The sequence below is a fragment of the Sebastes umbrosus genome, chromosome 18, assembly GCF_015220745.1.
Source record: "Sebastes umbrosus isolate fSebUmb1 chromosome 18, fSebUmb1.pri, whole genome shotgun sequence".
NCBI lineage: Eukaryota > Metazoa > Chordata > Actinopteri > Perciformes > Sebastidae > Sebastes > Sebastes umbrosus.
This window is the reverse complement of record NC_051286.1, coordinates 24472081-24494072: the sequence shown is the minus strand read 5'-3', so window position 1 is coordinate 24494072 and position 21992 is coordinate 24472081. Positions and strand designations below refer to the sequence as shown.

Below are 21992 nucleotides of genomic sequence, written 5' to 3'. Positions count from 1 at the left end.
TCTGCTAAACATGCAGGTCATGTCTCACTCTCTGTACACACACACACACACACTCTGCATTGTGATTAATGTGACTGATGCAGTTCTGCGCGTGGAGACGGGCGTTTTACTCTGTGGGAGATCGTTGACAGCCTCCCAGAATTCCATTTGTCTGTCACTGCAGCCTCCCTCCAGTGAGCAGTTGAGTGTGAACTGACCTCACCGAGGTGGGGAACGTCTGACTCACACAGGATGAATAGTGGCCCCGGTAACGGTACATCTGGGTTGGACCAGCTCAGTTTGGACTATGTTCCTGTTGCCTCACATCACACCACACCACACCACACCACAGATGACAGATTATTGGTTGGTGTTTGATTCACAAGCCTCTTTCAGATCCACAGTCCTTGTCTTACATCTTGCCCAGCAGCACAACACTGTGTCTGTCTGTCTGCCCTAAGGGATGACACATTAGATGAAAGTGCTCTATACAATATCCAGAGCATTAATGCAGCAGCAAACAACTAATGTCTAAAGATATAGAGGAGTAATGTCTACCTGAGCAGAGAATGAAGTCTCTCTCCCTCTGTGTGTGTTGGAATCAGAGCTTCTCTGTGCTTTGTTGACATAGCCGGACCGGGGGTGTGTGCCTTTTAATTAGGGCTGTCAAAGTGAATGCAATAATAACGTGTTAATGCAAATTTGCTTTAATGTCACTAATTTCTTTAACGCAACTTGCAATTTTTAGGTTATAGCGGGCTCAGTTTTAAAGCTAGAGTGAAGATACTGGTATCATACGAAACTAGAAAAAACCCACCTACCAACCAACCATGTCATACTAGCTTGCCGCGAAGGAGGCTAAATAACGCTCCAAACATACGCTAAATACTGGCGAGGAAAAACTGTCACGGCCATTTTCAAAGGGGTCCCTTGATCTCTGACCTCAAGATATGTGAATGAAAATGGGTTCTATGGGTACCCACGAGTCTCCCCTTTACAGACATGCCCACTTTATGATAATCACATTCAGTTTGGGGCAAGTCATAGTCGAGTCAGCACACTGACACACTGACAGCTGTTGTTGCCTGTTGGGCTGCAGTTTGCCATGTTATGATTTGAGCATATTTTTATGCTTAATGCAGTTCCTGTGAGGGTTTCTGGCAATATCTGTCATTGTTTTTGTGTTGTTAATTGATTTCCAATAATAAATATATACATACATTTGCATAAAGCAGCATATTTGCCCACTCCCATGTTGATAAGAGTATTAAATACTTGACAAATCTCCCTTTAAAGTGCATTTTAAACAGATAAAAACTGTGATTTATTTGCGATTAAGCCTGATTAACTATGGACAATCATGTGATTAATTGCAATTATATATTTTAATCGATTGACAGACCTAATTTGAATGCATGTTAGTGCATATGACCGTGCCCCACTGGCTAGCTAATGGCCGCTGCTCTGCACTGCTCTCATACGGTGGTTACAGCTGATAACGCTGATAACGTAGCCCCTACAACGATTTCTGACTCTGTTTGCCCTCTCCATCCTCTCTTTCCAACCTGTAGAATATGACACAGCCACTGATATCATCACAGTTCGCACTTCAGGTTTACTGTTTGAGAGGAAAAGAGCATGTTATAAGTGAGACTGGGATTCATAAGTCCTGTCTGTTCTAATCGGACATGTCCAATTCTAGGAGGTCACAGATTATGGGTTCTTGTTGCCACATTTTCATGATCAAATCTTTGATTCATTGCCAGCAGAGAGGGCCTGATTATTTTCCTGCCTTGCGTGTTGTTCTAATCACATCCTGTGAGTGTCCATCTTGATTTTGAGTCATCCCTGACCCAGTCCAGACCTGTCTGAGTCTTGCAACCTCCATCTGTGCTTCGCTCTCACCAGCCAGGCAGACGTACAGGAATCGTAACACGAAGGAGCGACAGGAAGACCGGCCCGCACAATCACGGCGTTGGCTGGCCACCATCACACCGCAGCCAACCTTGATTTCGGTGTTCGTATCCATTCACGAAGATTGATGTATTCTTACTTTGTCTGCTTAACGAAGGTCTGGCATGAAGCACCTTCCATCTGGTCAGCCTCGTCCTGTCTGCTCTGATGACCGGCTCTACTGTGCCGTCTGTCTCCTCGGCCGGGGAGACGTCGGGGGGTATAGCTGGCATCGAGGCACATCCAGGCCTGTCCTCCAGCAGGCTCAGCTTGAGCGACGGGGACATGCTGGCTACAAAGTGGTCATTAAGGAAAAATGGGGAGCTGATTCTGTTCCCTGTCATGAAACTAGGGCAGTGGGACTGTGGATTGGTCGCCATTCACCTGCTTGCTGCCATCGCAGGCATTATGTGAGACACAGGTGACTGCATTCGGATGAAACTGGGGGAAATGATGCACTTCGCTACTCGCTTCTTACATCGTCAAAATTCCACTGATTTGACTAAGGCTGGTCTTACAGATGTCACGATACCAGAAATTTAGTAGTTAACATTTTGCCATTCTCCTTAATAAATAGGTTGAATGGCTAACCTTGGGGTTTGGCGTTTCATCTTTTTGTGTTTTATCTTTTTAGCGATGTCACGACATTCCCAGATCTTATCACCTACCTTATCAAAATAAGGTTATCATAAACTGGAATTATCCTTGATACGATAAGATGTTTTTACAGTTGAGGTTGTTTATTCTTTCCAAAACAACATGAGAAGAATGTTTTCCATTCAAGGACACAAATATGGACTTTGCTTTCTTCAATTTCATATTCACCTGCTGACTAATACCCTTCCACTGCTAAACAACTGCCGAGGGTCCCTTGAGCAAGGCACCTCAGTCTTGTTCCAGGGGAGCTGGCCAGCAGCCAACAGTACAGGCTTGTGGCTGTGCAGCTCTCAGGCTTCAATGAGTAAAGCAGGTCAGTGCTGACAGACATAGAGAGAGCACACATGCTCAGTCAACTTTCCTGGGATAAAAGAAAAAAAATCTGATCACGTCAAAGAGATCAAAGCCTGCAGTCACCTGAGCAGGAGTCAGAGGAAGGGCAGACCAGATATGAATCACTCACAGTGGATGCAGAGGAGCAGGGAGAGGGGTGAGCGAGAGGTAAAGAGACAAATACTAGCCGCTTCCCGGTGACTCAGGGATTTCTTATGGAGCGCATCCTGTGGATTCTAACAAACAAACACTTAAACATACACTTTACACTCTAAACACGGCTGTGCTGCCATGTTAGCCTTTGTGTTGCGCTACCCTTAGAGGGTTAGTATTTAGTTATGGTTTGCCCTGCTGCCTGAGATACCACATTAGTCTTAGTGTCAGCAGCCGGGGAGGATCAGTATATATCTACCTAGCTCTGTCTTTCTTCTCACAGACCAAAACCCACTTATTAAAAGAGTAGCTCTGCAGCATTAAGTGAAGTTACTAAAAGTTCTTTGTTGATAAAGGCCCTGACACACCAAGCCGATTCGGATGGAAACAGCTGGAAGCAGTAGTTCTGGAGAGAACGACAGAGAACTGGCTTTTACCACAGAGTGTAGAGAAACAGACGTAGAGAAACAGAGAGGGCAGGAGAGTGGGAAGAGATCAGCAGAGTAGAGGAAGAGAGGAAAAGAGAGAGTCTGGGTAAGGGGCGGGGGCAAGAGAGAGAGGGAGTGATTTGAGAGAGAGGGATTGGGGAAAGGGATAGGAGACAGGGGTTAGATGGGGATAGGAGAGAGAGGGAGATATAGAGGGATAGGAGAGAGGGAGAGATGGGGATAGGAGAGAGAGGGAGATATATAGGGATAGGAGAGGAGGATAGGAGAGTGGGAGAGATGGGGATAGAGAGGGATAGGAGAGAGAGGGAGATAGAGGGATAAGAGAGAAAGGGGGATAGACAGAGAGGGAGAGGGGGATAGAGAGAGAGAGGGAGAGAGGGATGGAGAAGGTTAGGAGAAAGAGGGATTGGAGAGAGAGGAGAGAGAGTACAGCCCTGAAAAGAGCAGTGGATCCAGTGTGAGTGTAATTAGCAGGCTGAGAGTTTACAGGAAGAACCCTGTGAACTAGGACACTATATTCCCACATAACCTCAGCTGAACTTCTCCTCAGAGCAGACACACAGAGAGAGGGAGGAGAAAAAAAGCAGGTCTGTTCTGCCTGCACACTGTGCATGAAAACATAGGGAGGCTCAGTGTGGGCCATGTAGGCCAGGCACAGCCCCAGGGCAGGAGCAGGGCAGGGCCAGGAGAGGAGGCTCACGCATTGGTCCTGCAGCGAAGCACCAGGAGGAGGAGGAGGAGGAGAAGGAGGAGGGACGAGAGACAGCAACAAGGCTTGAGGAGAAGAGAGTCGTGCAGATGCAGGGAGGTAGAGTGGGAAAGAAGGGCTGGAAGAATGAGGCGGAGTAAGAGCTTAATTCAATTAAGCTGCATCAACACGCAATGGGAAAAAATGAAAACGCATTTCTATGCAAGAGAAGAGGAGTGAAATCCAGTTTAGCGCTGAGACACGATAAGGACATGAAAACTGTAGGTTTGCTGCACACATAATAACCTAAGGTCTAGCCTGTGTCCATTATTTAACTTAGCATACTGCCAGTCACACCAGCCACTGAAAACACCATCAGAATCGATATCAGAGGAGAAAAAGACAGATCCGTGCATCCGGAGTAATTGTGTTGTTTGACCCCTCATGAACTTCTATAGAGGAAGAACGTTTTCTTTTCTGATGATAATCACTTAATTCAGAAATAAATGTGATTTTTTTCCATTTGAAAATGGTTAAACAGTTCACAAAGAAATGCATCATGGTCATGGCCTCCTGGTGGCCTTAGGTGCCAGAATCAAGCGGTAACCTCTGGTGCTGAAAAATGAAGCCAACACAGAAGCAAAGAGTATAGAGGACCATTTTTTTTAGGTAAATCAACTTCCCAGTAGGAACACTTAAATAGCCCTCATTTAAATCATTATGTCCTAAAAGTTGTAGAGTTATTTTCCTCGGCATAATTAACGTGCATCAGACCCACTGGATTGCGCCGCCCTGCATGCTCATATGACATATCGGGTTCTGCCAGCTTCCTGCTAGCTGTATGCGGCTGAAATGATGGATCTATTGGCTGTAATTCATCACTTTTATTATCGTATAATACACCCATGGGCTGTATGCTGTAAAGCCTGTACCGTGGTGGATGTATTATGTATTAGATAACATCTCTGTTCCCAAACAACCGGCTATCGGCCAGTAGCTAGTAGTGCTAGTAGCATAACGAGTTGTAGGCTAATTACTAACACGAAGGGGCAAAAGCACAGGACCCAACCTCTTCTACATCCATGGTCTGGGGTCTGTTGGACTCCATTTTGGATCCTTGACATGAAAAAGTTTGAGATTGCTCTCAAAATCTGTGTGCTGGATTTTTCTAACTTCCATTTATGTCCATCACTCACTTTATGCTCCTCTGGGAAGCAGCCGGGCAAAAAGTTTAATAAATAAATAGTTATAATAGTATGCATATTTATAATATTTTATTGTTCATAACAGGCTATTTCGGTAGCGACATTAAATATGACAATAGAATAGAAATAATTTTGTTTTACGGCACTTTGTACGCGGACTTGAAGCTGGCTCCAAAAGCGAGTCAATTCCCATAGAGCCCCATGTTAAAATGCCCAACTTTACAACTTTACAGCAGATATAAACATGTTTACAGCCTCCAAAAATGGTTTTGGTCTATACAGCCCACCCACTTTGAGCTTCACAACGGCTCTTCAGAAACCTACGTCCATATTTTGTACAGTCTATGGCCAGTATACTCAATCAGGTAGACAGTTAAATAGTTCTGATGTCTGACTTTTCTAGTGTAATGCTGACCTTAGTGGTTTTGGTGCATACTAATCGCAACTTCCCTGATTCGATTGCGGCCGGGGACCATTGTTGCATGTCACACCTCTCTCATCTTTCCCCTGTATCGATCTCCACCATGGGCTGTCTAATAAAAGGCAAAACTGCCAACAAAAAGAAAGAAATACATGCAGGTAAAAGGTACAAGTGGAGTTCAAACAGACCACACATAAAACTCTACATAAAGGGTTTGTTATCCCAGCACTCAGCAGGACCCTGGACTACCCCAGCCCCACAAAGGACCTGTCCATTTGACTTGTTCACTCACTAATCACTGCCACCACGTTGATGTTCAGGCATGCGAGTGTGTGGGTCTACAAGATAAGAAGAAGAGGAGGAGGAGGAGGGCGTGGAGGGCAGAGAGGGATTTAAAGGGTGTGTGAGGCTTTGAGTTGAGGGGGACAGCGAGGAGGGGTCGGGGGAGTTGACGGGGCGAGGGCAAAGACCAAACTAGCTCTGGTTGTAAACACTCCCTCTCTGTGCGCTATGCGGCAGCTCTCCCGTGGAGGCAGTCCAGGACAATCTGAGGGCAGGAGAGAGTGAGGGGGGAGAGGAGGAGGGAGGGATGGATGGCGGAGAGAGATGAAAGGAAATGCTGATGTGATTCAGGGAGAGAAAGTGAAAACCCTCGAAACTGGAACGGCATGTCGAGGAAAACAAAGGAATGTGGAAGACAGGAGGAGAGGGGGGGTGGAGGATGAGTGGAGGCCGAGTACAGCAGAGAGAGAGAGAGAGAGAGAGAGACAGAGAGAACAGAGAGAGGCAGAGACTGTGACCAGCAGAGGGGAAATCCTCGGGGTGCCTGCAGCTACTTGCACACATGCAGGGATATTCTCATTCACACACACACACACACACACACACACACACACACACACACACACACACACACACACACAGAGTGGTACTCTCAAAACACATCGGCCACAACATTTTCTGTCATGATGCGAAATTTTTCATGGAAAAATAAGCGAATCAGTTGAACTCATTTCATGTAGGATTTCAACACTCATAGGAAGAAGCAGAGTGAGAAAATATATTTTCAGGGTCTTTAAAGCCCAGACATGAGAGTGGTATCAGCCTTCTCATCTCACTCTCCAAAAGAAAGCAAATAAACACATTTACAAAAACTATTCCTATAAAAAGTGCTCAATAAAGAGTTCAGGGCATTTCTATTGCCTCCACATGGCTCTCAACATGGATCCCCCATGGGATCGAGACTAGCGTCTAAAATCCAAAAGGACGCAGTAAAACATAAACTATATTAGATTCATTATATACATACAGGTACATACATGAAATTTGACCTCTGCATTTAATCCATCCTAGGAGCAGTGAGCTGCTGTAAAGCGCCCGGGGAGCAACTTGGGGTCTCGCTCACCTGGATATGCAGACAGCAGGAGACATATCACTGGGACATGAATTTCACTGGTATTGGTATCGACTACTAAATTTCTGCTATCGTGACATCCCTAAAACAAAACACACAGAAGCTCTGATTACAACACACACACAGAGAGGGAGAATGACTTCACTCTCTGCTCAGGGAGACATTACTCCTCTATACCTTTACGTAGACAATAGTTGTTTGCTGCTACACTAATGCTCTGAATCCTGTGTATAGAACCTTTAAGCTTGGAGCTCGACCAAACTGTCTAGCCAGAGTCTAAATAAACACGTCGTGGTAGCAGAAGGATGGTTTGATAGCAGGAGGCGAGTGCCGAAGATGCTGTGCTCCGTTATGTAACGCATTATGTAAAACTCTTCTCCGCTCATTATGGGAGAAATTAGTGTAATAATGTGTGCCCCCATTTTAAGCAGCCTCAATGAATGCAGATCCTCAGTTACAGGAGATTCATATCAGTGGGGCTGGCAGATCTAATATGGAGCACCTTGAGAGGAGGAGGAGGAAGAAAAAGAAGAAGCGAAGATGATGGGAAAAACGGGAGTCAATAAAAAAAAAAAAAATAAGGATATAATGGCACAAAGAAAGATGTTCTTTTAAAATAAATGGGAATGAATAGAGCAAAAAAGGAAATCTCATGCTCTGAAAAACACATGACAGATTTAATAATGAGTGTGAGGAGCACTGGTTAGAGCTGAGTGGTTGCCACGGTGCTAAAGGATGCTGTGTGTGTGTGTGTCCGGTATTGCTCTCTGATCAGGGGCGGCAATGTCTTGCCAGACAACGAGGAGAGATTTCCAAGCTCTGCCTGCTCTCCTTTTCTCGGCTCCGACGGAATTTGATATTCACGGCGTGTCTCGCTCTCCGCCACACATCACAAGAAGCGGGGACGGCAGCTCGGCTGGTGCATTGGGCGAGCGAGACTCGCACACATGCTCGCTCTTCTTCTCGGCTCACCCTCCCCTCCCTGTTCCCACCCCTCCACTCTCAATCTAACACAGGGACGGCCATAAACACACAAAGAAACACACAGTAAATTGGAGCTGAGATATTGCCATGACTGGAGCGGATTACAGTGGGAGAACAGAGAGAACTGAGCAGGTCTAGACAGACAGAATAACAAGGGGTTTTATTCTGACATCAGAGGTGGTAAATGTCTCCCAAAAATAAAAATAAAAACGTTTCACAGAAGACAAATGGAGACGCTCATCAGACAGTGTAAAAGAGTTGGTGGTCTGTTAAGTAACAGCAGCAACAACCAGCCGGATATCAACACAAACACAAGCTTGGTTCCTTTCAAACACACACTCTCACACACACACACACACACAAGCTGGGCTATTTTTAGAGCTGGGCTTCCAGAATATCCCTCCCCCTCCCTTTTTAATAAGCCTGCCCTCACTGACTGTACTGCTATAGAATTAAAAATGGATCAAAAGACCCTTTGGTTCCCACTGCAGTCTCAGATTTTAAAAAACAGCGGCAGAAAGACCGATGGGTGTTGGTCTACAGCTTTTTAAAGGAAGAGTGGACTTTGTACAGGTAAAGGAATGTACTGACTTTAAGCAAATACGCTCTGGAGCTAAATGCAGCAGAAAGATCTAGTAAAATCTAGAGCTTATAAAAGACCAAAGAATATCTGTTGTATTGGATTGTGATTAACATTCCCAGTAATAACTACTGACTAATGCCAGGATCAGACTACACGATATTTTTGTTACGATGGTGAGTATGTCAGATTAGACGATAAATTCTTGTCGTGACTTGGCCGCGACACATGACAGACTACACGTCGGTCCCATGTTCCGACAATACACACTTTCCCGGCACCGCCGTCTTAATATACGGGCTTACCGGGGCTCAAGTCCCCGGGCCCGATCACGTAAAGGTGCCCACGAGGCTCCAGGGGAAAACAATACAAATGTAATTCACAGGGAGAAGCGAAAGCGGGCGCGCAACGGGATGCTCTATGAGCAAAGACGCAACGGCGGTGGTGTTTTTTACTCCGACACAACCTAGATCGAATATCCTACTGCGAGGTCCGGCAGCAGTTGCGCCGGGAAGGTGATACACTACACAAGATAAAACGATAGATTTTCGCACACGACACTCACTTATCGTTCCCGATCCGAGTCAACACCCTACGACGGCCGTGTCGGGCTATGATCGGGCTGATATCATGTAGTCCGGACCAGGCATAATAGGCCCTGAACCAAAACACTAAAAATAAACAGATTAAGTCTCCAGAGACCTTAAAGATACACTTTATGGGACAATAGTGCCCCAAAAACCACAATTATGTCCAAGCTCACTGTATTTTGAAACCTTTCAATGGACAATAAGTCAGCCTGGTGCACACTAGAACATGTCCCTGACATGCTTTTGCTCTCTTGCTGTAGGAGGATCACAACACTTGAATCTTTCATACCGAGATTCCACAATACTGCTGTAAAGAAGACCCACCATTACACCGGCTTTGCTTTTTCACTGAACCAAACAACGGCGGATTTTAGATAGCATGCGGGCATCACAGGAGCGAAAGAGGCGTGACATTTAACACAACAGCGTCGGCGTCTAGTGTGTGTGTGTGTGTGTAGTCCCGCCATGCCGGCTACCATCTCAGCGCCAGAACAACCCTGACCCCCATTCCGTCTCCGTACCTTTCATACAGAACAGCGAGGCGAAATAATGGCACAACAGTCCCGCCTTGAACAGGCTGTGTGAAAGGGGCTACTGCCCTTCAAAACAGCTGAACCATGTCCCAGATGCCACGGTCATTATTAGACATGACTGATGTTTCATCAGCTGTCTCTTAGTGCGAGTAGTCAAACAAGCTGAGGTGTCCTTGTGCCCGATGTCACAAAGAAAGTTATGGTTGAGTCATATAAGGCTGTGTTTAGACTGAACACAAATGTAGGAAAGGTGTAATGCAAAGATGGAAGTGAGTGAAGACAGACGGAATTCACCCCAATGCAAGCTAAGGTGAAGATGCGCCCTTACAAGTTGAAAAGATTCTAACTAGGGCTGTCAAAGTTAAAGCAATAATATTGCGCTGTGCGTGATGTCACAAGTTTATTAACCGGTGGGAAATTTTCCTTACTGTCACATCCCTACCAATGACCATTACAGGTATCGTACGGTAGAAAAAGAGTACCATCACGTTTTTTGAATTTTGGCATCGACTTGGTAATGAAGTATCGGTTCTTGTGACATCCCTACTCCAATGTAATGTAATGTAATGTAGTGAGCATTGCACATTTGTGCACATTTTCCAGCGCAAGTGATCCACGTGTACTATCAAAAGTATAACCAACAAAACTCTTGTTTCCACATACCAACTTTGCAACTTCAGTAGTCCTCCATCATGGTTGATCAGGTCTCGGGCTTTAAAATGGTCAAGCAAAGATTAAGGAGTCTGGTTTCTTGTAAAAGTTGAAACAGCAATACTAGAGGTTCCCAATCCTATGAATCCCATTATTACACAACAATACATGAATCATCAAGCTCATGTGCTGAAGCACTGGTGCATTCCTATAATAACAGGAGACAGTGCTATTCCCCCCTAATTGGCAGCTATACCCAGTGCTACAGATGAAAACTTAATTGCTTTGTTTGTCTTTGTGTGTATGCAAGCACGCGTGTACACCCATCACACACACACGCACGCACACACACGGGCCTCATTAACATCCATGCTGAATGGCACAGCACGGCAGGTTCAAAGCGCTCTCCCCCTCCAGCAGCGATTCAAGCTTTCCTCGGCCTGCCAAATTCTTTCATTCTTTTTAAACAAGGTCTTAATCTGCTTTGAAACACTGCAGAGTTCTCCTGCAGCACTGCCAGTGGCCCCAGGGGAGCACAGAGTGGGAAGTCTCCCTCTCTCACCAGCTAGGAGGACAAAGTGGGGCCCCTCCCCCTTTCTCTCTGTGGGCACAATGGTGCAGGAGGAGAGAGGAAGAGCTGAGGACCTGAACTGACCTGACACCACGTGCCAACGTGGGCCTCTCTCTCTTCAGACCACACAGAACCACATTACAGGAACCTGCTTTTGGAAAAGATGAGGAGGCGCCGCCAGAATGGAGGACTTTACAAATCTCCGGTCAACAGTGGCATTGGCAGACACTTCACATCAAACACGGGCTTTTTCCCGCAGCTGCATCCTCATCCATCCATCCATCCACCTGGGCATGGAGATGAACTAAATTACATCACCTCACTGGCAAAGCCACCTGGCACTCAGCTACCAGAGGGAAACAACAACTCCAAGGCTCCAACTCCTTAGGGGCCGTACTCTGTCATGACCTGAACGCCCTGGTAGTGGCTTATTATAGTACACACATGGCAGGCACTGCATTTTAAATGAGATTTAAGACAAGCTTGTTACTACACGTAGACATCAATCAACAGACACTGCATGTGCTGTGGCTCAGGGACAGACAGGCACTGCCTTTCTGATATTAGCGGTAGTATTTGTGCTTCAGAAAAAAAACTTAGAGAATGTGTTTAACCAGGCCAGCAGTATGGCAATATAACTGTCATCAGAGTGCCGATGCATTGACAGTTCTGGTTGTTATGCTCGATACTATGCGGGTGTTTGTTGGGGGGGTTGCTGGGTTACTGGTAAATTGGGAGAATGAAAGGGGGCAGGCAATCCACCACCAACCTCCCTTATTCCCATCACACTGATGTAACCAGGGGGGGGGGGGGGTGGGTGGCGGGGGGGGCCTCACTCTGGACTGAAAAATATGTCAACTGGACAACAGAAGATCAATGGTCCTAGGGCTGGCCCCCTCTAATGCCTAGTTCACACTACACAACTTTAGCCCTGTTTTTCCGCTCCCCGACAGTTTTTTCTGCTCCCCGAAAAAAAAAGCCCCCAGATCAGAGGCAAATCGGCGTTGGCTCACCGCTTGCACATCGGCGCTCATGTGTGAACTGATCTACGGTGCTAAATCTCTGGACCTGTCGGGGACTCCAGCCACGAGCTACAGCTAATGAGAGCACAAGACACGGGTTGAGGGGAAACCTGGGGGGAAGAGGGGTCGCCTGTAACAACAGGAACTTACTGTATGTACTGCATTTGCACCACGGAGTAAAGCTGTTGTTGCACCTAGAGGAATAAATGGACGTGTGGAAACAGGCCATTTTGTGAACACATGTGCCAACAACATCAGTAATGTGTCTCTCATATGGTATCACATCATTAACCGTGTATTTCTTGCGTGTGTTTTCGTGACTAAACGTAGTTTGGAGACCTCATCAGGGATTCCTCCTGAAAAATCTTTGTAGTGTGTGACCTCCCGTCTCCACTCAGTCATGTAGTGTGAAAACCACAACGACTTAAGGACTCTTGATTACAAGACAGCAAGTTGTGTAGTGAGAACAGTACAGAGATGTGATGACTTTGAAAGTCGTGTAGTGTGAACTAGGCACTAGATTTCTTTAGTCCATTAGTCATTTTTTATGCTTTTTTTCATGATGAATGACGTATTTCCAAGAAACTTATGAGAACATCTCTGGTAAACACCAGATTTAAAGTGGTGCTTTTGTGTGATTCTTTGCGGAGAAACAGATCTGTCGATTAAATCAACTGATCGATTACTGGACAAAATTGTAAGAGTGCTAGTCGACTAAGAATTTCTTTGGTCGAGGACAGTCCTGTGTGTGTGACATCCAACAGTCCAGCCAACATTTCCCCACATCAAGTCTCTCAGTCAACAGTGGGCACTGTGGTGCATGAGTAGTTAGCACTATGACCTCAAAGATGAGAGCTCAACATGATCCTGGGTTCAAACGTTAATGTGCTTGTCTGTTTATATGGGTTAACCCTGTGATAGACTGGCAACCTGTCCAGTGGTAGTTCTAGTTTCAGTCAGCCGGATGAACACCTCAGGAGCTTGGGCTGCTGAAAGGACAGTGAAGAGAGGCTGGAGTCGCTGTAGATTGGACAGATAGATGCTGTCTGTGTGAACCACTGCTGTAGTGTCCTTGGCCAAGACACTAAACTTCAGCAGCAGTTGAGCAGGTGCTTTGAACTCCCTGTGTGGAGGAGTGGAAGTGAGGAGAATCTCTCCTTTGAGGGAGTCGATGCAGCATCGTAAAAAGAACACTTGTGGTCAAGCGGAGTCTGCATAATAATGAACAGGCTTTCAATAGTGGAGAAAGACATCCAACAGCTACAGATGTGAACGTAAAGTCAGCCGTCCCACCTGGCTCAGTGTGAATCGAGGTGACGGGGCATCTGGGACGAGGACTGCTGCAGTGTCAGGCCAGTGACGCCTTCGGATACCCACTGAGGATCCGGAGGGAGCCATTATAGCCATCAATCAGACTGACCGGGCTGCAGCAGCAAGGACACTGAGACAGCTGCTGTACACTCACAGCTCCTTCAAGACAAAGGGACATCACCAGCAGCCACCAGGTAGTCAGTGCTGGCTGTGGCTGGTTAGCTCAGCTACTCTGATGCCAGCTGCTTTAACAGGTAACACGTTATGACTACAAGGTCCTAGTCTACTCTCGTAAACTGCAGAATGTGGCTGCGAAGTTTAGGATGCATTGTGGCTTTGCTAAACAGTTCTGTACACGCAGCAGAACACAATAGAGACACTATATTGCCTCCATATGACGCCATGAAGTTGCAGAAAGTATCCTGGCAATTGCTTGCTGCGCTGCATTCAATGGCAGTTCGACAACACGCCAGATGTGTAAACCTAGCGGCGTTCTGATAGTAGAGATGTCAGTTACATTTTAGCACCTTTGTATTGTCAGGTAATTGATCACGTGTTTTGAGTGAATTTAGATAAATGAGCATTGTGAACCAGTACATCACCTCTGGCTGGGTTTTACTCAAACTATTCAGCCTCTGTGACTGTAATCCACCACAAAGACCACCTGTGGTATCAAGGTATTCAGAGACACACAAAGCTTCCTCCCACATCTACACTGTTCACACAAGCCTGGGTGAAAGGGAGGGGAGCCTGTTTACTGATTAACCCTCTGAGAACCGCAGGATCGTTAGTGATCCCCTCCAACATTATTGTCTTTAAGAGGCTGTAGCAGACCTAAGGAATCCATTGGTACCAACCATGTCATGTTATCTTGTCGCGAAGGAAGCTAGATAATGCTCCAAAGTTACACAACATTTTGGAGAAGGGCATTTTCAAAGGGGTCCCTTGACCTCTGACCTCAAAATATGTGAATGAAAATGGGTTCTATGGGTACCCACGAGTCTCCCCTTTACAGACATGACTACTTTATGATAATCACATGCAGTTTGGGGCAAAAACTTGCATTTTTTGCATGCAGTATAAATGTGTTATTTTCCCCTATTCTAAAATGATGTATTTGAATATTTCTGCATACTGGGGTCCATAAACAGTCCTGAATGACATAAATTGGGTATCACTGTAAAGCTGAGACTCTTGTGGATCCAATGAGCCCAACTGTACTAATGTGTGATGATGTTAGTCCCCATAGTAGCCATTTCATTGTAGTGAGACCATTTTTTTTTTTTTTTTCTGACCTCACTGTATAAAATGACCTGTGGTGACCTCTAGGATAATCACAGCCTCCAGAAACTTTACAGCCACAACCTAGAGACCTAAAGCATTCAGAGAATGGGTGGCTTTCCTGGCTAGATTGACAATAAGGGGGTTTATGAGCAGGTTTACACAACAGAAGTGCTCGCCATCCCATCACCGAAAAATGCAATTCTTGCAGAAATCTCAAAATGACAAGTATGGCTTTTTCTACGGTGTTCCTCAAGGTCTTGGTGTCTTAATGTGGTATTTTGGAGAGATTATTGATTATTTTTTATCAATTCTCGAGTGGTAAAAAATGGTTAAATTTAGCACCAAATCTGTGTAACAAATGGTATCAACTCAAAAATTGCTGCAACAACTTATGAGACATAATAGAGCATGGGGATGGACATCATATACTTCTATCATCATGTTCTAAGCCCTTATTTTAATGAATGAACTAATTTATGACTAGAACAACTTAAAACACAGTGCTGAGCTGCATCTCAAATTAATCCTCAGGTTCCCAGCTTTCAGATGATGTACACCACTTCTATGTGACATCTACTGTTGACCTGCTATCTCCACCTAAAGACCCCCTGTACCCCCGTAAAAAAGACAAAAACAGGTCTCTGTGGGTCTTTAAGGGTTAAAGCTCTTCACTGTGGCTGCCCTGACTGTGTCTGGACAAGCCTCTCTGAAACCAGATAGCACACTGGAAATGCCTCGGATGTTGGAATGCCCCTGCAACAGAGACACAACAGAAATGGGGTTAGCAGCACGACAACACTAGAGAGGTGTGAGTGCCTGCTGCCGACTGACTGGGACACCTCTGGAGTCAACTGACAAACTCACAGCGGAAACCAATCGAGGATGTACTGTAGCTAATAATGTCAGAAAGTGTGGGCGAGTCAGAGTGGAGGTAACAATATAGTGAGAAGGCGATCTCGTATGAACAGAAGCTCAGAGTCCCCAAAGCCAAAATCCTGTAAAACATTCCTTCCTCTGATTCAACTTCTAAAAAGCCCTGACGAGAAGCTGAGCCTCTGTCTGTGGGCAAAAACATCACAGGAGGAGGATTAGTGTGGAGCAGCGTTCAGTCTCCCTTTGTGACGCCCCTCTATCGCCAACACGGCCCAACTTCCGTCTGGTTAACCCACAGTTATCACATGTAACACGCGTCAGACAAAGGCCCTGTCTACACGTGTACAGATATTTTTTTAAACGGATATTTTCCCCTCCGTTTAAAAAAAAAAAAAAATCTGTACACACAACCTTCGTTTAACAAAATATCTCCATCCAAACTTGAACGCAAAAACAACTCCGAACGCTTGCCGTAATATTTACATGTCACCTCAAGTGAGATCACAAGTTAAGGGTCAAGGACTTTTCTTACTCCCTTTCCTTCGGCGTCATTAAAGTCACTGTGATAACAGTTGTTGGTCGGGGAGGGGAGGGGGGGGGGGCTGTGGGATTCCTGGTCATTACTCTGCTGTCGTCCACGGTCTCTTTACATGCATAAATGACGAAATGGAGGTAATTTAGGTTTATGTCCATCGCTCTTCTGAGTGCTCCAAACGTTGCCTTCAATCGCCCAAAAGCACATTCAATCATCATTCGGCCTCCGCATGTTTAATGTGTTCCTGCTTTGGCCTCCTCCTGTGACTGGAACACTTTTCAAATGTAAAGTAGTAACTAGTCCGAGCAGTGCTAACAAAACGTAAAAAAAAGCCGGTAGTCCGCCATCTTTGTTATTTTTTCTGGTGCATGCTCATTACACAAAGCAACAACGGGCGAAATGAGGAGAGGACGTCATCGTTACCAAAACGCTCCGTTCCACACGTCCACACAGATACAAAGTAACTGGAGTTTTTAATAATCTGCAGCTTAGAAGGCGTTTTCAAAAATGTTCATTTTTGTGATCTAAACCTCTGTTTGTGTATGGACCAAAACGTAAAGGCAAATATCAGTTTGAAAAAATATCCGTACACGTGTAGACAGGACCTAAACCGAAAGCTCCCTGAAACAAAACTGGAGAATTAAATTTAAAAAAATAATGAAATAAAAGCAACTCCAGAGACACCGTATCAACAAATCGGCATCTCACTCGATCATAAAGTAATTAGAAGCAACTGGAGCGGCAGTTAGAGGATGATAATTGAACCTGAGTAAGTGACAGGGAGAGAGGAAAGTAAACAGTTAAGGGGACAATGACCTTCTGTCTAATGAGCCACAGAGTCCTTCTGAATCCGCCTATTATCCTATTAATGGATCCGAGAGGAATTCCTTCAGATGGCATTAAGGGTTCCCCTGGAGAGAGCTAAACCTGGGGGGAGAGGGGGAGAGGGAGGAGGAAGAGGCCCTCGGTTTTACTCCACCATGCGCTTCATGCTTGGCCCCCCTCATTCAGGTCAATTGGTCATGCACTTCCTCCCTCTCCGCTCTTACACACAGCCAATAAACACTCAAGTGCACATGTCCGACTGAGGAACCAAAACAGTGTGCCTCCTGCTGTCGTGGGGCCCAGGGCCTGTCAGTGCATCTGGGCCCCGAGCTTGTCGGCATTGAGGGGTGGAGATCAATGCTGTCAAAGCTCAAAAGGTTGCAGCCGCCTCAACAGCAACTCTTCGCAGTGTGAGAAGAGGCTCACGGTTTACCTCCCTGGGAGATTTTCAACCACAAGCACACCGAGGAAGTTGGTTATTAATAAGCACAATGCGATACCGAGCTATCCCAGAGATGGATGCACGATGTACAGTATGTGTGCAACTTGGGCAGGCTGGCCACCGAACGCTAACAAAGAGAGGGGAGGAAAAAAGGCAGGAAGCTTGGCATCGAGTTACACAGGGCTGATTGGTGGGAGTGTGCGTGGCTTGGGTCAGGGAAGGACAGGAGAGGCCTGGGGTTGTAGCCAGAGCCACATGGTGCAGATGCGCCGCTGACCGCTTACACCAGGGTAAACAAGCTGATGAGATAAAAGCCGACACACATTAAGTGCTCGTGAATCCTTCCCTTCGGGCCAGACAACAGAAATCACCATGAAGGCAACAGCAAATATTGTAAAGTACCTCCTTCTGGGTGGGCGTGGCCTGTTCCTGAGCTACAGAGAAACAGAGCCCTCTCTCCGCTTCAATGTGTTCCAGATGGTGATGCAATTTTATTTCTGGAAAACGCAGAGCTAACTCGGAATCCGGCTCGCCACAAGTGATACATAAACTGAGCAAGAAGCGGAGGCAAACTGTGCTGAGCACACACACACTACTTTATCATTACTGCAAAGTCTGATTCAAACCACATTTACAACAGAGAAACAATACCAACTACTGTGCTTGTGTACATACTTGTGTCAGAACTCAATCAGTGAAAGCTTTTAAAGCTCCAATGGGATACCGACATCCGTTTAATGCCACGCACTGGGGAATGTTAACCAATCGAACATGAATGTGTGCCAACACACGTGGGTCAAACATTATCACAAAATGGAGGAAAAGTAGTTGTTATGACGATTATCACACCTGTATCAATCTATTACAATGTTGTCTCCTTATGAAGCTTTTTCACGGCAGACATGTTCACGTGTCATTAAGCACGGGTGTAATTAATAACATTAACAATGGGTGCATTCCATGAAGGTGAGCCTCTCCTACGGTCCTGGTGTTGTGCATGCTGACTCACTTGGATGTCTTAGGACACAAGTGGAACCTTGTGATCATTAAAAAGTATACCATGCTGGATTTTCCTTAAAAAACAATGTGTATTCTGCTGTGTTCGGGGTGTTTCTGCACCCCCACAAAGCTAATGGTGGACACAGTGCTGAAAAAAAAAATATATATATAGCGAGGCGAAACGCCAAGTGGACAAAGCTCGTTCCAAAATGACAGTGAATCTGGGGTTGGCTTTGGCTGCTGTATGAGATGCTGCAGGTGGTACACTGGGTGTGTTCTGGCAACCGCAATCAGGGGATGTGCGCTTCCTCTACATACCTCCACACATTGTCTGTAAAACTGTGCTGAAGTCAAAATACAAATGCATTATTGATACCGTGACATTTTTGGAGAAAATAATTGTTGGTGATTTCAGCAGAGATTTACACACAAATTCAATGTTCCTATTTTCATAATTCAAAGTCATGCAAACTTTGCACTCGTCACCTCTGTTAGGTAGAGATTAGGTAGACACGACTCCGCCTAACAAAGTGTATCAGGGGAAACACCTTGAGCCTCCTACAGCTTTCCAAACAAACTCCAGTTTTACATAAATCATTTCAAACACTTGTGTCACAGTACAACAGTAAACACCGAAAGTAGCCCCCTGGATTAGCTATTGGAACTGCTTAGGGATCTATGTACTTAGAGGGCAGCCAGCCAGTTACATGCAAAGTCACCATGACCCATAGTCAGAATGAATACAACCTAGGTTGGAAAAATACCAGAATTTTCCTTTAATGTGGGTAAGGGCTGAAATGATTGGTTAATATGAATCAATTATTTGATGGACAGATAGTTAATCGCTTGCCATATTTTATGATCAATTAATAATATTAGTCATGTATCATCTTTTATATCACTGTAAATTGCATATCTTTCGGTTTTAGTCTATAATGTCCATCACAATTTCCTGAAGCCCAAGGTGACATTTTCAAATTGTTTGTATTATATATATTTGTCTGACCAACAGTCCAAAATCCAAAGCTATTCCATTCCTAATCCCACAAAGAAAGACATCAAATCCTCACGTTTCAGATGGGAAAACCATCAAATGACTTACAGATGATCAACTAAATTATTAATCGATTCATTGACCAAATATGCTGATTGTACTCATTGGGTCAAGCTCAGACAATTGTGGCACTCAACAATAATGCAGCCAATTAGGCCAGACCAGAAAGGGAATAAAATGTTATGATATATGTAATATCTATCAAATTATGACCAAAATCAGAGATAGTATCCTGTCTAGTCTCATCAAATGTCTCCAAACTCTAGAGCCTGAAATGGAACACTGTGTTCACTGGGTTGATTGTGCTCGAATCAGTGTTGATGAATCGCTCCTCAACATCCATCCTCTGACAAGACACCTCAGCTGCCTCTGCTGCAGTGTGTGTGTGAGTGTGTGTGCAGCCTCCTCATAACCACGCAACCGCATGCGAACGTGCAGGTTTATGACAGAACCAAATTAGACCTGGCACCCTAACCCTGACCCACAGTCCTTCATTTCTCTGCTCGAAATCCCTTAATCCTCACTGAGCTACATCCTGTTGGACGCCGCTCTAGGTCGTCCTGCCACAGCCTGGGGGGGACCGGTCTGACTCCCATTTTCCCCCCCACTGGGGACAGACTAACCCTTCTAAAATACATACACAGTCAGTCACTGTACCGCAATGGTGTTTTCACCTGGCAAATAGGGTTGAAGAGAGGGCACAGCATTCGCAGGAGGATTGGGCTGGGGTGATAATGCTGTGCCATTGTGCAGGAAATGATTCTATTGTTTAGCGCCGTGGGGATTAAGGTACCCAGAGTGCTTGGCTGTAATGGGTTTATTAGAGAGCAGGGCATGTGCCAAATCTCAGCCAACACACAAATCTACTCTAAATCCTAGCCCCTCCTTTTTTTTATTGTTTTTGTTTTTTTTTAATCTGCAAGCCATGACTCTTTCTCCATATATAGGCTTGTAATGTCAATATGCACTGCAACATTCATTTCCAAACAACGTAGGAGTCATTTATCATGTCTAACTCATTGTTATATCCTGCATATTCATGTACTATCGTGATGGCTCCTGCATTTTCAGACTGTACTGTATTCTATAGCACACAATTGACACCAGGGTGCTTTTTTTACAGTAATCCCTGCTACAGATATATACCATTTTCTTGCTGCAGACGCTCAATTTCACCATTTGAATGAACAAAGTTTCCTTTCATCTACCACTGTCTTATACTACACTGAAAAAATGAGCTCAAAGAGGAGTGCAGCATGTATGTGGTAGTCTTGTCCGTCCACACTCCACAGGTTGTTATATTAAACACATTAGAACCACCATAAAGGGAAAGATATGTAAGGTGTCCCTGAACGCCACATGTGGAGCCCTGAGCCACCACCATGCCATGATGGAGCAGGAGGAGGGAAAACAAAGCCGAGCCGTGTGAGAGGACCTGAGGAGGAGGACTCCCACCGCTGCAGGCTGCTGCCAGTATGCACAGCGACAGCGGTGCAAGCCGCCTTGGTACAGCGTGTCAACACCCTGCATCATCTTTCCTGTTGACATGTTGCATGGTAGACCCGTTACATGTCCCCTAAACAATACAGCAAGGACGCGTTTGTGCAGAACCGCGTTCACATGCAGCGTTCTGCCGCGCGGCAACAAGCACACCGTTAGCGTCCGTTAATAACACACACACAAATAAACGTTAGAGTTGACTAACCTGCAGGTGTTGCTCCAAATATCCGCACCACCGGCACCTTCTTCACGCCGCTCTCCCTGAACTCAGAGTAGCAGACGTCCAGGTCTTTAACGGGACTCGCCAGGTAGAAGTCCGCGGTGACGATCCGCACGGCGAACATGATTGACTGCCGCGTCCGCCGCCGCCGGAGAGAGGCACCGAACCGTCAGAGAGAAAAAAAAGCCCAAAAAACTACTGTTAGGAGTCCATGAGACGCGGGCACCTCCGTGGGGGATGCTGTCACGGCGGTGAAACAACGACAAAGCGGTGGGGAAGCCCGGTTGTGTCCCATGAAAAAAAAAAAAACGCGAACAAAGCTTCCCGCGGCTCCAGCCGGAGGTGCTGCCGTGGAGGTTCAGCTGCGGCAGAGCAGCGGCAGAGCTACACTCGACGACGGCGGCGGGTGATTACCGGACGCTCCGCAGCTGTCAGCTCCATGTTGTACTGTTGTAACTGTGGCTGTCCCGTGATTTCACCTCTCTCTCTCTCTCTCTGTGGTGTTTGTGTTGTCAGTTCAGGAAGACGTTCCCCCGGGCTTCCGGTATGGAGCGTTATCTTCCCAAATCACGCCTCAGAACTAGTCCCAGCCAGTCCCGGTTCATCAGACAGCCCCTCCGTGGAGCTCCTTCTTCTGCTTCCATAACAGGCTACAGGCAAGCCCGCGTTAGCTAACTACTGATGTGTTGGTCAAGAACGAGCCGGTTCAAAGAGCCGGCTCTTTTAAGTGAACGATAATGATACGTGTCCACGGGCTCCATTCTTT

General features: G+C 45.9%; 1 protein-coding gene across 3 annotated transcripts in view; it reads right to left on the bottom strand.

Moving 5' to 3' along the window:
• The window catches only part of rev3l (REV3 like, DNA directed polymerase zeta catalytic subunit), an 88200-nt gene extending 66208 nt beyond the window's left edge, over positions 1–21992 (bottom strand). For all 3 annotated transcript variants that reach the window (XM_037751702.1, XM_037751704.1, XM_037751703.1), the window contains exon 1: positions 21212–21992. In XM_037751702.1, the coding sequence (XP_037607630.1) occupies positions 21212–21350 (139 nt within the window). In that variant the 5' untranslated portion in view covers positions 21351–21992. The remainder of the gene's footprint in view (positions 1–21211) is intronic.